The sequence below is a fragment of the Egretta garzetta genome, unplaced genomic scaffold (genome assembly GCF_000687185.1).
Source record: "Egretta garzetta isolate BGI_Z169 unplaced genomic scaffold, ASM68718v1 scaffold56, whole genome shotgun sequence".
In the NCBI taxonomy this organism is placed as follows: domain Eukaryota; kingdom Metazoa; phylum Chordata; class Aves; order Pelecaniformes; family Ardeidae; genus Egretta; species Egretta garzetta.
In genome coordinates, this window is record NW_009260182.1 from 441608 (window position 1) to 455736 (window position 14129).

General features: G+C 34.9%; 1 protein-coding gene across 1 annotated transcript in view; it reads right to left on the reverse strand.

Moving 5' to 3' along the window:
* Positions 1–9357, reverse strand: part of NRG3 (neuregulin 3) — a 251987-nt gene extending 242630 nt beyond the window's left edge. Inside the window, exons 1-2 of the mRNA XM_009641852.1 lie at positions 9306–9357; positions 8646–8775 (exon numbers count right to left, since the gene is read on the reverse strand). Of these exons, the coding sequence (XP_009640147.1) occupies positions 8646–8775; positions 9306–9357 (182 nt within the window). The remainder of the gene's footprint in view (positions 1–8645; positions 8776–9305) is intronic.
* Between the last annotated feature and the right edge of the window lie 4772 nt (positions 9358–14129).

The window sequence follows — 14129 nt, forward strand, 5'->3', positions numbered from 1 at the left end:
TTTTAAGGTTTTATTTTCTACAAATACTTTGTGTGTACTATAAAACTATACAATCTTTTTTTTCACTAGCAGGTTTTGGAAAGCAAGGGGGAAAACCCCAGTTCTTATACATTGATGGAATATTCCTTTGCAGGGAAAGGACTTCACCATTTCGCATTTTTTCCAATTCTCAGAACATATCTCTTCATCTTGTATTTAGTTTCAGATGGCATGTACTGAGCAACAGCTTTTTGTAGGTCACATAACTTTATTTTCCTTTAAAATTAGGAAACAGGAGGCAGTTTCTTCGATTAACAGATAAACTTTCTTCATGGAAGTTTGTATTTTATATAGAACAGATTTGAGTCATCTCTACCAGTAGAGATGTGCTATACAATCAAGACGCCTTGCTAACCTATAATGACAAGATAGCTTCAGAAACATGTGTAGGCACAAGAAAAGGTGGTAAAAATTTGAGGTTCCACCAGCTTGAAATATTCTTGCTAGTGAGACATGAGAATAAATGCTAGCACAGCACTGCTTTCTAATCTCGCACTTAGGTGCCAAATCAAGAAATCCAAGAATTATTAGCAGCTACAAGAAAAAGATATCTCAGCTTCTGAGCCGAGAACTATGTTTCTCACTTCTCTTTACTGAAATTCAAGGTTATAGCCCAACTCTTACTTCAACCAACTGAAGCAATCTCGCTATATGCAAAGAGAGCTGAATGGGGTCTCTTTCTCTTCCAGTCCTCCAGAAAGAGATGATAGTTTACTTAAAACTTCTAGAAATATTTTTGTTTCACTCACATTACTGGTCTTCTAAGAAACTATACTTCTCTTACATTTGGGAAATAACTGTTTACATACATAAATTAAAGAATCAACATGGTTTGATTTGACAGCTATTATCTGTGAATTACAAATGTGTGGCTTAACAAGAAAAAAGGCAGGGGGACATATTAAGCCTATAACTATGTTTTCCCATACTTTATGTTAATTGAAAAGGATTTACATTAGCCTTTTATTATTCTGGGAAAGAGAAATGAATTCCACAGTTTTTTATTCCTCTCTGCTGACATAAGTTTAAAATACATACATTGTCTTAAGCTTCAACATTAACTTTGGATTTATAGCTACACACTTTCTCCTTTATTTCTTCTTCCTCAAACTCTTTCAAAGAATATTAATTTGAATATGCATTTCCAACAAGATGCAATGGACTACAAATTTTATTTTATTTTTTATGGATATTTGCTTAAATCAAATGAATCACAGGTGAATTAAGTTAAATTAGCGTGTAATTTAAATATCTGGGCATGCATTTTATGTGTGGTTTTTACCTTAGTGCTCTGACTGAAAAAAATGCATCTTCATCATAACCTGAAGCAGGAGTATAAATATCATCACTTCAAAAGACAGAAATGGAATCAGGAAATTATACCATTTAGTAATCAAAGTTTTTCAAAAGGAAATCATTACAAAATCTTGCCTCATTCAGGTGGTCAGCAGAAAGCAAATAAAACCTGATATACTATGAATACAGACTACAGCGTCTCAACAGAAACTTAAAACTGTCATTAAATACAAAGCTTTATTTTATTCTGTTACTTCTTTTTGCCATGAAATTAATTTATCCTCCCCCAAATAATAAGAGTAATACAAACTTGTTTTCAGAAAATATTTAAGAGGGCTAAATAGAATATAGATGTTTTGCTAGTGACTTCTCTGGTGCATAGAGCTGCTTGCCACAACAGCGATAAACACTGATTTATTGCAGTACTCAAACTTACGCATGTGCTGAAGGGTGAATTTTTGTAAACACATCAAGGGAAACATCTGTCATGACTTTTGAAATACAGACTGTTACACTGCTGCATTAAAACACTCGGTTTTGCAGATATTTGAAAGTAATTGAATGTTACAAGACTTTTCTATTTGCATATATATATTGTTCAAGCTGAAAATATTTTCTACAAGAAGTTAGAGAAGATTGAAGAAGCTAAGTATCTGCTAAATGCAATAATCTAGGGGAAAATCTGTAAATAAAACCCACTGTAAAATGGAGTGTTGAAATTGTGAAAATTAATCAATAATTAAAGTACTTTGACAAGAACCTTTCTCAAGAGGCACTATCTTCTGTATGTTAAATTATGCAAGCATGAATCAGGTGTTATTGAATACAGACATGTTTAGTGTACATATCACATAATATGTTCTTGCACTATTTCACCATGGGAGGATGCTAAAAGACTCAATATTTATATTTTAAAACTATTTTTTATTTATTGAATTATTATACCATAATATCAGACTTGAAGGGGTTTCATTTTAGAGGACTATAAGGAAAAGAGTATGGATAACTGAGAAAGTACTGCTTTTATGCAGGTAAAGTTTAGTATTTGGACAAAAAATATTTAGTTTTGATTCTGATTAACTGATTCTAATTAAATGAGCTCAAATCTTACGTGTTGATTACAGAATATTTCAGACCACATGGTAAAAATCATGTAAGATTAGGCAATACCAAAAAAGTTATGATACCTAGGTAATAAGTACAAGTCCTACAGATGTCTTGGGCTGTACACCTTTTCATTTTGAGGTTCAGAAACCATTTTTCTTCATGGTTCATATCTAAAAAGGTTTAAAAAAGGATAAAACAAGTACGTGACAGCAAAGCCATGCAACCTTTTCCTGTAATTTTAATTGCTAGGAGCTTGAAAGAGAACACACAGCAGCAGTTTGTTTTTTCGGGTTGTTTTTCATTTGGGTTCTTTTTATATGAAGGAAAAGAAGTATCTAAAACTAGACAAGAAAAGCATGAGGTTTTGTCCTGGTTTCAGCTGGGATAGAGTTAATTTTCTTCATAGTAGCTAGCATAGTGCTGTGTTTTGGATTTAGTACCAGAAAAATGTTGATAACACAGTGATGTTTTCAGCTGTTGCCAAGTAGTGCTCAGACTACGCAAGGACTTTTTGAGCTTCTCCTGCTTGGCCAGGTGCATAACAAGCTGGGAGTACAGCACAGCTAGCACAGCTAACCCAAACTGACCAAAGGGCTATTCCATACCATATAACGTCATGCTCGGGGGGGTTAGTTCGGTCGGTCGGTCGCGGGCAGAGTGGTCGCAGCTCGGGCTGTGTGATCGCGGCTCGGGGGGAGTGATCGCTGCTCGGGACGGGCTGGGCATTGGTCAGCAGGTGGTGAGCAATTGCATTGTGCATCACTTGTATATATATTCTGTATATTCTCTTACCATTATTATTATTACTATTGTTATTCTTCTTTCTTATTAAACTGTCTCTTTCTTATTAAACTGTCTCTATCTCAACCCACGGGTCTCACTTTTTTTCTTTTCTCTGATTCTCTCCCCCATCCCACAGAGGGAGGGGGGGAGTGAGCGAGCGGCTGCGTGGTGCTTAGTTGCCAGCCAGGTTAAACCACGACAGGTTTTCCAATAAAAAGGGGAAAAGTAGTCAAACTGCAGATCTGGTATTAATATTACTTAAAGAAATAAAGGCTTTTACTTATTTGTTGTTTACTAGCACTACCTTGAGTATATGAATATAGCCAAGCTGATTCTACCCTTGGAATGTGCAGACCACGTGGCAGACTTCTTGGCCAGAATTTCTGCTTCCTGACTTCTTACCAGCCTGAGTTTTGAAAAGTATCACAGTCACTGTGCTTTAGGCACACAGGCTATTTCATTTGAGCTAACAGAAACAACCGCATTGCTGAAGGCAACCATGAGTTGTAAAAGCAGGTGATGTAATAATAATGCAATGTGATATCTATATTAAAATATAGATGCTTAACAACAGCTTAGAGCTACCTAATGTGATATTTCAAGTCCACCTCAGCTTTTCTAAAGTAAACATGAAAGTAAAAATGGCAGCATTTCCAGCTATTGATGTGTGCAACTATGAAAATATAATCTAGGTATATGCTACAGCTATGCTCATAAGCCAATAATTTTCACAACAGGAGGTCTGTTGATTGCCCTTGACATAGAAAGTACTCTAAATTTTAAGCACAGCTTTCTTCCTCCTTTGAATTCTTGGAGCTGTATGTTACGTTGTCAGCTTAATGCAATGGATTATTTTTGAGGAAACTAACCTTTTAATATTGTGACATCAGTGAAATGTTTTATTTATTCAATGCTATTCAATAGCAATGGGTTTGCTTTACTTACATGTTGGAAGCAGTCTGGAAAAGTGTCACTGTAATACAAGATGGGGGGAACACACAAAATGGAGTAGCTGGTATTTTAAAACACCTAGGTCAGACTGCAAAAGCCTAGATAACAAGCCACATAACTGAAATGGAAATGACAGTCTTATCCTTTAAGATTTTTAACTTATGGGTAAGTGCACGTATCATATGCCAAGCTCAAAGCTATTCTAAATTCCAATCTGTTTGATCCCTTTCTCCTGCTTTTCCTGACAGCATGGGTTATGCCTGGATTGCAGTTACTACTATGCAGAAGACTTACAATAAAACCTGACAGTATATAAACATTTCTTCAGATTGGACTTTCATTATAAAGGAATTCAATCCTTCTGGTCTCACAACAGATTTTAAACAAAACTGAACAATGCCGGAATCATTTTTTAATCAATTAAGTATAAAAATGGAAGATTTTATGCATAAAAATGAGCAAGATCACCAAGCTCAAAATTCATCAGAACAAGATGGATACATCAAAAGTAGCTTGCCCTATGAAATCTGATAACTCTGGGATAGTAATCACAGTAGTGGTTTTTGGATGCATATGTACTGCCTGCTTTAGTTTAACTATGCATTTGTGACTCTATTCTTTGATTCCCTGTTGTATTCAGGTTTTATGCTGCTTGCTTCATGAAGGAGCGATGACGGACAGGAACAAAGGACGAAAGGAATATCCCATTCAACATACTCAAGTCTATAAAGAGTACATTAGAGTTCATTGCCAATACCAAGATTTCCAGTGTGTACACAGTAGTCTTAATGGCTTCTTTCAGAAGAGAAATTTAACAGTGCAATCCTCTTTTCCCCTCAAAAGTTTCAGCCACTCATTCATCCAGTGTTTTCCAGTCCTAAATGGGTAATCAAAAGAAAACGAAGGGACTAAAAAGAAATGTAGAAGGATTCATGCCAAAAAAACCCAACCCCAAAAAAACCCAGGGTGACTTGAGATAGAGTCTTTGAAATAAAATGGTAAAGACAAAACCTAAACTTGTTTGGTTTTTGTTTTTTTTTTTAAATCCTGCATTACGTAATACCCAGTTAAATGCCGATGTGTCAATGTTGACTATGTACTTGATTTGTTTTGTGTAAATAACAAATAAAAGCACCCTCACCATTCAGCTTAAATTCTCAAGAAGGAAACAGGGAAAAAAATCAGCATATGGAAAAGCTAAATATGAAGTTTCCCTACTGTTGACCTACCCTATCCTTAAAAAAAGCTCGTGTTAAACCATTCACAAAAATAAATACTGAAGTCACACCTTTAAAATAGCACAAACAACATCCAGTGTATCTTGTTTGTTACCCAACCATGCGGGAGAACTCTGCCAGTTTACATCCCCAGGCAAATTTTTTCACTAAGAGACAGGGAGTAAAATAGTTCAAACAAAAATGGAATTATAGAATTTGAAATTATAACCGTTCCTATGGTTTTTTCCTCCAGTTGTCAACTAAGCTAAAAAAAAAAATAAAATAAAAATCCCATGACTCCAGGACACCTCCTCTGTAGGTGGACAAGAATGGAGTATGCATGAGCAGGGCTGTTTCAGACCTCCTCATTTACTGCATTCCCAGTGGTCTCCTGCAACATGGCCTCCTTCTTGGCCTTTACCAGGGGTGCATGCTAGTCCCACTCTCCACAATTGCAGGTTCCAACTAGATAAGACATGTATTCTCACAAAACAGAAACGTTAGAGAGCCAGTGCTCTACAACATCCAGCTGCTAATGTCATTACTGGCTGCTGGAGTTCAACATGTGCTCATCTCCTCCTATTGTCCAACAAGGCATGATGAATTCTGTCAACTCTGAAAGGTGCTTGAACTGCACTGACAGTATGGTTCATGAGGATACAGAAGAGGTCCAGGATATTACTGAAATACTTATTAATTACTGTCAAATATTTTCTTTTTTTGAATTAACAGTCATTAGCATATTTGTCCTTAAACATGCACACACAAGAACAACTGCACAACTGCCTAAGCTTATCATCTACTAACACTCTTTAAACCTGACAAAGTGGGACAAAAGTTTTTTGCTACATCAAGGTCTTCTATCTGCAGCTGTTCCACATGGCAAATTCCCATTTCAGTAAATTGTTGCTCTGTTCCTAGAACAGATGCAAAATCAAACTCCCAATGAGAATACACAATACAGCTTGATTCTAAGAACAAAGTATCATTTCACTCTCCAAGTCTTCATAATTCTGTATTCAAATCATTCTTTTAATTGCTATGGGAATTCCATAACCCTTTCATTCTCAGGGAAAATAACTTTTTTTTTTTCTAGTTAGAGGACAAATACAGTACACCAACATTGTATTTTTCTATATGTGTACATTCTAGATGCTATTTCAGAGCACGGTTCTAGGCTACAGATAGAAAAACACCTGCATCCCACTCACTACATCACTGGCTCTGAGAAAGAGACATACCGTCTGTTACCAAGACAGAGAAACAGAATTTGAAGGTCAAATTAAAAGGTTTCTCATCATTAATGGCATACATATCAGTATCATAAAAATGATTTTGAACAAGCTGCTGCTTGCAGTGTTGAAGGTCCTTACAGAATTAAACAAAGCATTAGTTTAAATCACCTTTTACATTTTAAAATGTATCTTCCCTTGCTATGTGAGTATTTATTGCCTTATACATGGCTTTTCGTGTTGCACACTTCAAAGTAACCACTGAAATAAGCAGATGTTTAATTCCCAGAGAATGTGTCAATGCCTGGAACTTGTACAAGCAATGCAAATCTGTTACACACGGGAGCTAACGGATTCACAAATGTTACCCATATTTCCCTATGGAAGAATAACACAAGAGAAGGTGATGAAAAAATTTCACTCTTCTGGAAAGAATGAAAACTCAACACTCTGGCTTGTTTAATTAAGGGGAAAAGCTTGGATGGAAAAGCTTCTAACCATTAGTCTGACCGTGGCATTAGAATCACAGCAAATAAACAAGAATTTGGCAAAGGCAGACAAAAAGAAAGATCCTGAAAGTTAAACAAACAAAAAAAAAAGACAGCTCTCTTATGAGATACACTCCTGCAGATATTTAAAAGTTTAATCCATACAGTTTACTAAAATGGTCTCACCAGCCTAATTAAAATTTCTCATATATATCAATTTCTCCCTGCCATTAATTTGTACTCTGACAATGAAAAATGCTTAAATATTTGAGTGATATAATTCCATCTTTAACAGTTCATGACACTTCTAAGACTGAAAATCACACACCTGCTTTGAGGAAAACAAAAAAAACACACCACAAACCACAACACATGAAAAGTTTTATGATAGAAGTTAAAAAAATCATCATTTTCCCATGATTGGTGACTCCTAATATGTAATTTAAGAAGCATGCCACAAGAAAACATAAAATAAAGAAGGGAAATGAATGGTTACTGAAGCACATAAAACTGAATGGAAAAGAAGTTACCAGTACAGTGTTAAAAATAAAAATCTTAGGAGTATTCTTCTGATAAGCAGACTTGCACCAATCTTTAAATCCATAAATGTCCACTTTCAAACCAGGCACATATAATTTTGTCATTTTGTAACTTTTTTTTCCTATTTTCAGTGGAATTTAGCAGCTCCCAAATCATTCACAAAAGCTTCTGAGTATCTTATGTGCTTTTTATTTATATTTCTATTACAGATATTTATGTATTTAGATGCTCAGTTTAGAATCCAGGCATGTAAGTGTCTTAGATATACCTTCTGTATGCCAAATACAATATCTTAGGAGTAAATTAAAACATCACAAATGCAGGTTTTTATTCTGGACCATCTTTAGGAAGACATTACAGTTTTTTTGTCTGCATATCACTCCCTTTTACTGGCCACTATATCTAGAATAATTATACTTGGTGATTTGGTTTTCTGATATTCTTCGAAATACATTCAAGATGGTCATAGACATTAACAGAAGTTCAGGAGTATAAAAACTGTACAACAGCTATATAGCAGGTTCAGATGGCTATTAGAGTCCATTTTATCTTTCAGTCATTAAACTTAAGAAACCCTAAATCTTAAAACTACTGACTGAACTCTTCCTTTCTCTCAATGAACAGCGCATGCAGCTACTGTCAAAGCTCTACTTTGAGTATTCGGAATAGAGGCACGCTTCTGGTATGTAAAGGAACATAAGATTTTAATATGTAAAACCCAAAACATTAATCCTTACTTGCCTACATTACTAGAAAATATAATATTGAAGATTTTTCTTAACTATAAGAGTAATGAAGATGTTGCTTTCTGTATTTGTATATATATAAATATTACAGACTAGTATAAAAACCCCATCAGCTGTGAGGGACGCAATCAAATTGGAAGAAAACTCCATTACTTTATAACATTCTAAGTCTGAATGCTTGTTTTTAATAACGCTGCCTGCCTTGGATAGAAGACTTTTTTTGCAACTTCTCCACAAACAACTTACCGGCAGTGTTTATGTGATCCTGTTAAGGTTTCAATCACAAAGCATTCCCCTTCATTGAGACAATATGCAAGATCCTTGTCTTTGCATGGCTTAAAGTGCTCAGATCGCTCAGTGGAATACGTTGTAGTATCTATGGAGAAAACAAAAAAGGAAAGAAATGCTGTAAGGCAAATACTGAATGTTCTTAAAAGTATATGTTAAAAAAATTTGATCAAATAGGTTTCAGCACCATCAACTGATCAAGACAGACTAATTAACAGGAACTAAAAGCACAGGGCAAGCAAACTTCAACGTGACTGCAGTATTATTTGCAATCAAGCTTCTTAAGAAGATTCACAAAAGGAATCTTACATTTGGAAATATTAGCAGAAAAATGAACTGGACCACAGCAAAGTTGAGTATAATTTCAACTATTTCCAAAGTATCCCTTCTAAAATTTAAACACACCTATTTTGTGTTCTTGAATCAGAACAGTATTTTCATATTAATACACTGAAATATGGCTTTATTTAAAATACACAACTTCTTTCATGAAAAATGAGCAAAAGCAGCTAATACAATTACAACCTAAAAAAACCCGAACAAAAAACCACATAAAACCTGCAATGATGAAGGAAAAACCAAAGCCAAAAACCTAAGGACAATGCTAATTTGATTCACCAGTCACAAAAATCGGCCTAGAACACAAACAATGCACCATAGACTGTTTCATTTCGGGTACATCAGCTGTAGGTTTCTATAGGTCCACCTGAATATCCCTGCAACACAGTTCAAAAAAGCATTTACAGCTTGGACTGTCATCTGTAACATTGGAATATGTAGCTAGATAATGAGATTTAGGACCATATGTCAGATTGAACTCTTATTCCCATCTTCTAATGTAACTCTCTAACTTTTCCAATCCAGTTGGATTAATCAACAATAAAGTGAAATTTTCAGAGGAAGATGTCTGACTGACAAATGTTTTAATTATCTTCAGAAGGATAAGGGTTTTTCTAATGAAGTATGATTTTCAAAGTAGACAATGATTTCCACAGAGCCATGGCTCAATCTTCATATACACTCTTAATTCTCAAAGTTAAAATTCCTACTAACTTTGCGGGGACAAGGACCAGGAACTAATATACTAATATACATTAAAATTATAAGAGAACATTTTGTTAAATACCATACAGACTATCACAAAATATTGTTGCCTGCTGTCATAGGAATGAGGCTGCGCTCAATGCACATGGAACTTTGCAAACTCAAAATTACATAAACACATTAGCTTGGTTTTTGCTCATAACTCGATACAAAGTAAACATCTGCCAAGCTAAAAAACAAAGCTGAAAACCAACACACTCAAATACAAGATAGCTGTAAGTATGGTTCTGCAAGAAAATTTGGATAATTCCAAAAATCTTCCAAAGTAACTTTTTTTATTCTTAGTGTATTTTAAATAAAATAGTGCTAAGAAGCTTCCCTTGTTATCCAGTCTAAAGAGAAGAAAGATAAATAAAATACATTTGAAAACAATAAGAAAATCCACATCCTAATCTCTGTATACAACACTTTTTTTTTTTCTTCCACCCAGAGAGAAAATATTTTAGTTCAAAGTTTTCGGTGGAGAAAAAAAAATCCTGGGAATAAACTTCAACAGTCTCTCTTCACATGTTTTTGTAGATTCAGAATAAAGGTCCTGCCATTTCCTCCGATAGCAGCACTTATGAAAAAGGTGCAGGCTACATAAAAACTGCTGTGTTTTTAATGACTGCAGGCAAACCCTGAAGTGAAATGTATCAAATTGAATTTTGGAAACAATAAAAGATGTTTGCAAATGTACACAGTGACTAGCACCTCACTGTTGACATTTCAAGAATGATCAGGGTTTATGTAACAAGAATATCTTCAGGTAGAAAAAAAGGAAGCCCAGTTACCTTTTAACATCAATTTTACGCAGGAGCACTTAAATCACCATTTAAAATTTACTTAGGCAAAAAAAATACATACAAACAACGGTAATCAGATATGATATTTCTATTCTTTTTAAATAAGGAAAACTGAAGATCATATTATGTGAAAGCACTTGGGACAATTACAAAAGGTAACTAAAACTGACGAGCAGCAACTCAACTCAATATGGCGTTAGAGAATAGGACACCTATTTGTCAGCCAGCTCTGAAGAAACAATCTGCGCAAATACCTTTATGAAGGTAGTAATCCTAGATGCCCCCAAAGGGCAAGAGCAAAATCAAGGAGACACGCAGTACCATGAAGTGGATCTTTAAGGTCGTGACGCACTGAATCCTCAGACTGAAAACTACCTTGTCAAGGTCAGCATTTTAAAGTTTTAGATTAAATATATTCTTCAGAGGTTTTGTTCTGTTTTATTTTAATCACTTCTCTGTTCAATATTATTCAAGATTAAATAAAGTCCCCAGCAGAAGTTTTTGCCAATTCAGCAGCGTCAGAGCAGAGCTCAGACTGAGCCCGTGACATTTTATATTGGACATGGTGTCGAGCTTGTCGTACGTTATTTTGAGTTCTCTCTCTGGTCTTTCAAATTAAGCACAACAATTGTAGGTAACAACGATGCTGACAGCTTCTTATGACAGCCTTGGAAAGTGTTCCTTATGTTGAAAAGTACACAATAATTTGTAACTTACTTTTTTTTTTTTCTTTTTAATGAATACAGTCTCATTAAAAGTCAATTTTAAGTTATAGCCTTTTCCATCTTGGAAATATTTGTGCAAGTCTAACCAGGTTGATGCACACGGAAACATCTGTCTGTGTACAGCTGATCTCTGGTCTGCAAAGGTCAGATGTCTTGGCTACAAAGTTCATTCACTAACATTCAAAAGCTGCGTTACTAGTTGATATCCTAGACAGCCCTCGAGCTGTTTGGTATTTGCTGCTGGATGTACTCACACACAGGGTATGTGAGTGTTCTGAAAGGTTACAATCCTGCTGTTACTTTGTGTTGCACTCATGATGAAACAAGCTCTGTTACAGCTTCATTAAATATTGAAAAAACAAAATCTAAAAACTTGTTCTAAACAGAACTACAGAAAAAACAACAGAATACACTGTAGAGACTGTATAGTTTTCTTGATTCTTTTTCTAATAAATAATAAATCCTATGGTCTTATTTGCCCGCTCCTTTTTTTTTTTTTTTTTGACTCCTAACCAAATTCTGAATTGACTTTTCCACGGTGGAATTCGCTCCTGCGAAGTATCCAGCGTTCTATTGTGAAGTTTGATTTTTATTTTTTTTTTTAAATAATTGATAAATCCTAGGCATTCACAAAATTAGAAGTACAACCCCTTAATTTATTTCTAGACTTTGAATATGGGTAACAGACCCAAACATTTATAGGTAACAAAAGGGAACTTCTGTTAAGCATTCGAATGTCCTTGAATTCAGTATGTAACAGCAATAATCCATAATCCCTTAAGGGTTTGGGTTTTTTTGGTTTTTGTTTTTGTGTGGTTTTTTTTTTTTTAATTGCCAAGTGTCCGGGTGTTTCATGCAAAAGCAGCAGGGGCTATTGATTTCTGCTGGAATCCTTCCAACTATATTAGAATAAAGAATTTCTAGGCACTTTTGCTCTATTTTTCTTGCCTCACTTTATCAGCAAAGCTTTATGCATGATTCCCATACTCTAGAAATGGAGATACCACTGCCAAGTCTCAGATATCACTGTTTAATCAAATGAACAAGAATTCCATTCAAATTTCAAAGGAAGGCTTCATGATCCTTTATTTAGAACAATCAAGTTCGTTTAAAAAAAAAAAACCAAACAGCTGTTTGTGTTATTATATTTTTTTAAGGTCTAAAGCTTAGTCTAAAAAAAGTGTTAGTGATTTTGTATTCTTGTCTCATTAATCTTTTTCATCATGCTTATACCAGCACAGGATGGCTCATTATAGCTAATTTATTGAATGATCTTCAAAGCATAATATGGATACTATAAATACTATCTCCTCCTTCAACACTACCAGATTTGTTGTTTTCAGTACTATACTCTGTTATTAATAAACCTGTAATTGCAAAGGACAAATGCAGGAAAAGAGAGAATGCAAGATTTAAAATATCCTGGGAAACAGTGGCATTCGTGGCAGCTGTTTCTGTGCAGACTGCAGCAGCAGCAGCAACCATTCCCACCCATCACATCTGTCTCTCAGCATTCTGGCCTTAGAAACAGATTTTACTGGATACATCTCAAATACAAAAGGTTTTCCATGCTAGCTTTAAATTATAGCCCCACACATACACCTCAGTGTAAACATTTCTTCCAGACAGACAGCCTTAGCTGCTCTAGAGAGAGTGAAAAAATGACCTAGGAGAACAAGAGATGAAAAGACCCTGCTTAACTTTTCTGAAGTCACTGGTGGAAAGGCAACCAAATTTTGTAGCTACATAGTAACATTCCCTTGTTAACATAGGTATGGCAGCTACTTACTGCATTACAAAGGAGGAATATTTAAGACACCATATGTGGTTTAACAACAGAGCTTACACACGGGAAGATTTTTTAAAAGTACTTCATATTTTGAGTACCATTGGGTATTACCAGCTTTACAGATTCAGTATCGACATGCAAATTAGCTTTTCCTTTATCTTGTTATCCATTTATGACTGATCGTTTCTCTAAGAACCACTGACTTACTGAGGCACCGAAAAAGTGAGATGCTTATTTTAAGTCACTGATCCCATTCTTAAATGCACTGCAAAAAAACCCAATTACAAACAACTGGACTTCCTCTGGCAATGCAACTCCAGTTACAAAATAAAAAAATAAAAAAATAAACCACCACACAACCAAAACCCTCCTCAAAAAAGCCCAACATTTTTAAAAATATATTTTTATATTACTATTGCATTCTATAAAGAAGGTAACATAAAAGGTCAATTAATAGCACATAGAGAGATAAATTTTATGTTCAGGGAAGTCAATGGCAAAATATTTACAATGACTCGGTATAAACAGGGTTCCCTGCAGTTCTTACAGGATCATGTAGTGCTTCTGTCCTGATATTTTAGAATTATTTCTAGCCCTGCTAGAAAGGATCTTGCAAAAAATGAAAATCACACATAGAATAGCTTATCTATTACTTTGTTTACTCACAATACCCTGAATCTTAAAACCCGTATAACCTAAAATTTTTATTCCTGTGCTTTTAGAAGTAAACAAAAGGTGGGTAGGTGGAGAGGATACCAAGCCCTAGCAAGACATTAATTAAGGGAGAAGGAGTGGAACACTTAAATTTTACTTGCAAGTGTTTGTTATGATTTAGCCTTTAGCTGATGGTAACTCTTTCTTAAGTTGTCAATACTCGTAAAGTAAACATTCGAGACATGCTCATTTTTAATGCAAAGCAGATATCCTCCTTTGTCAGTGCTAACTGAACTCTAGTTGGTGTTAGCCATGAGAGACTGCTGGGATAATTGAATTTAAAAATTCTAGTAATAAATTATGAGCAAAAACCTAAAGAAATCTA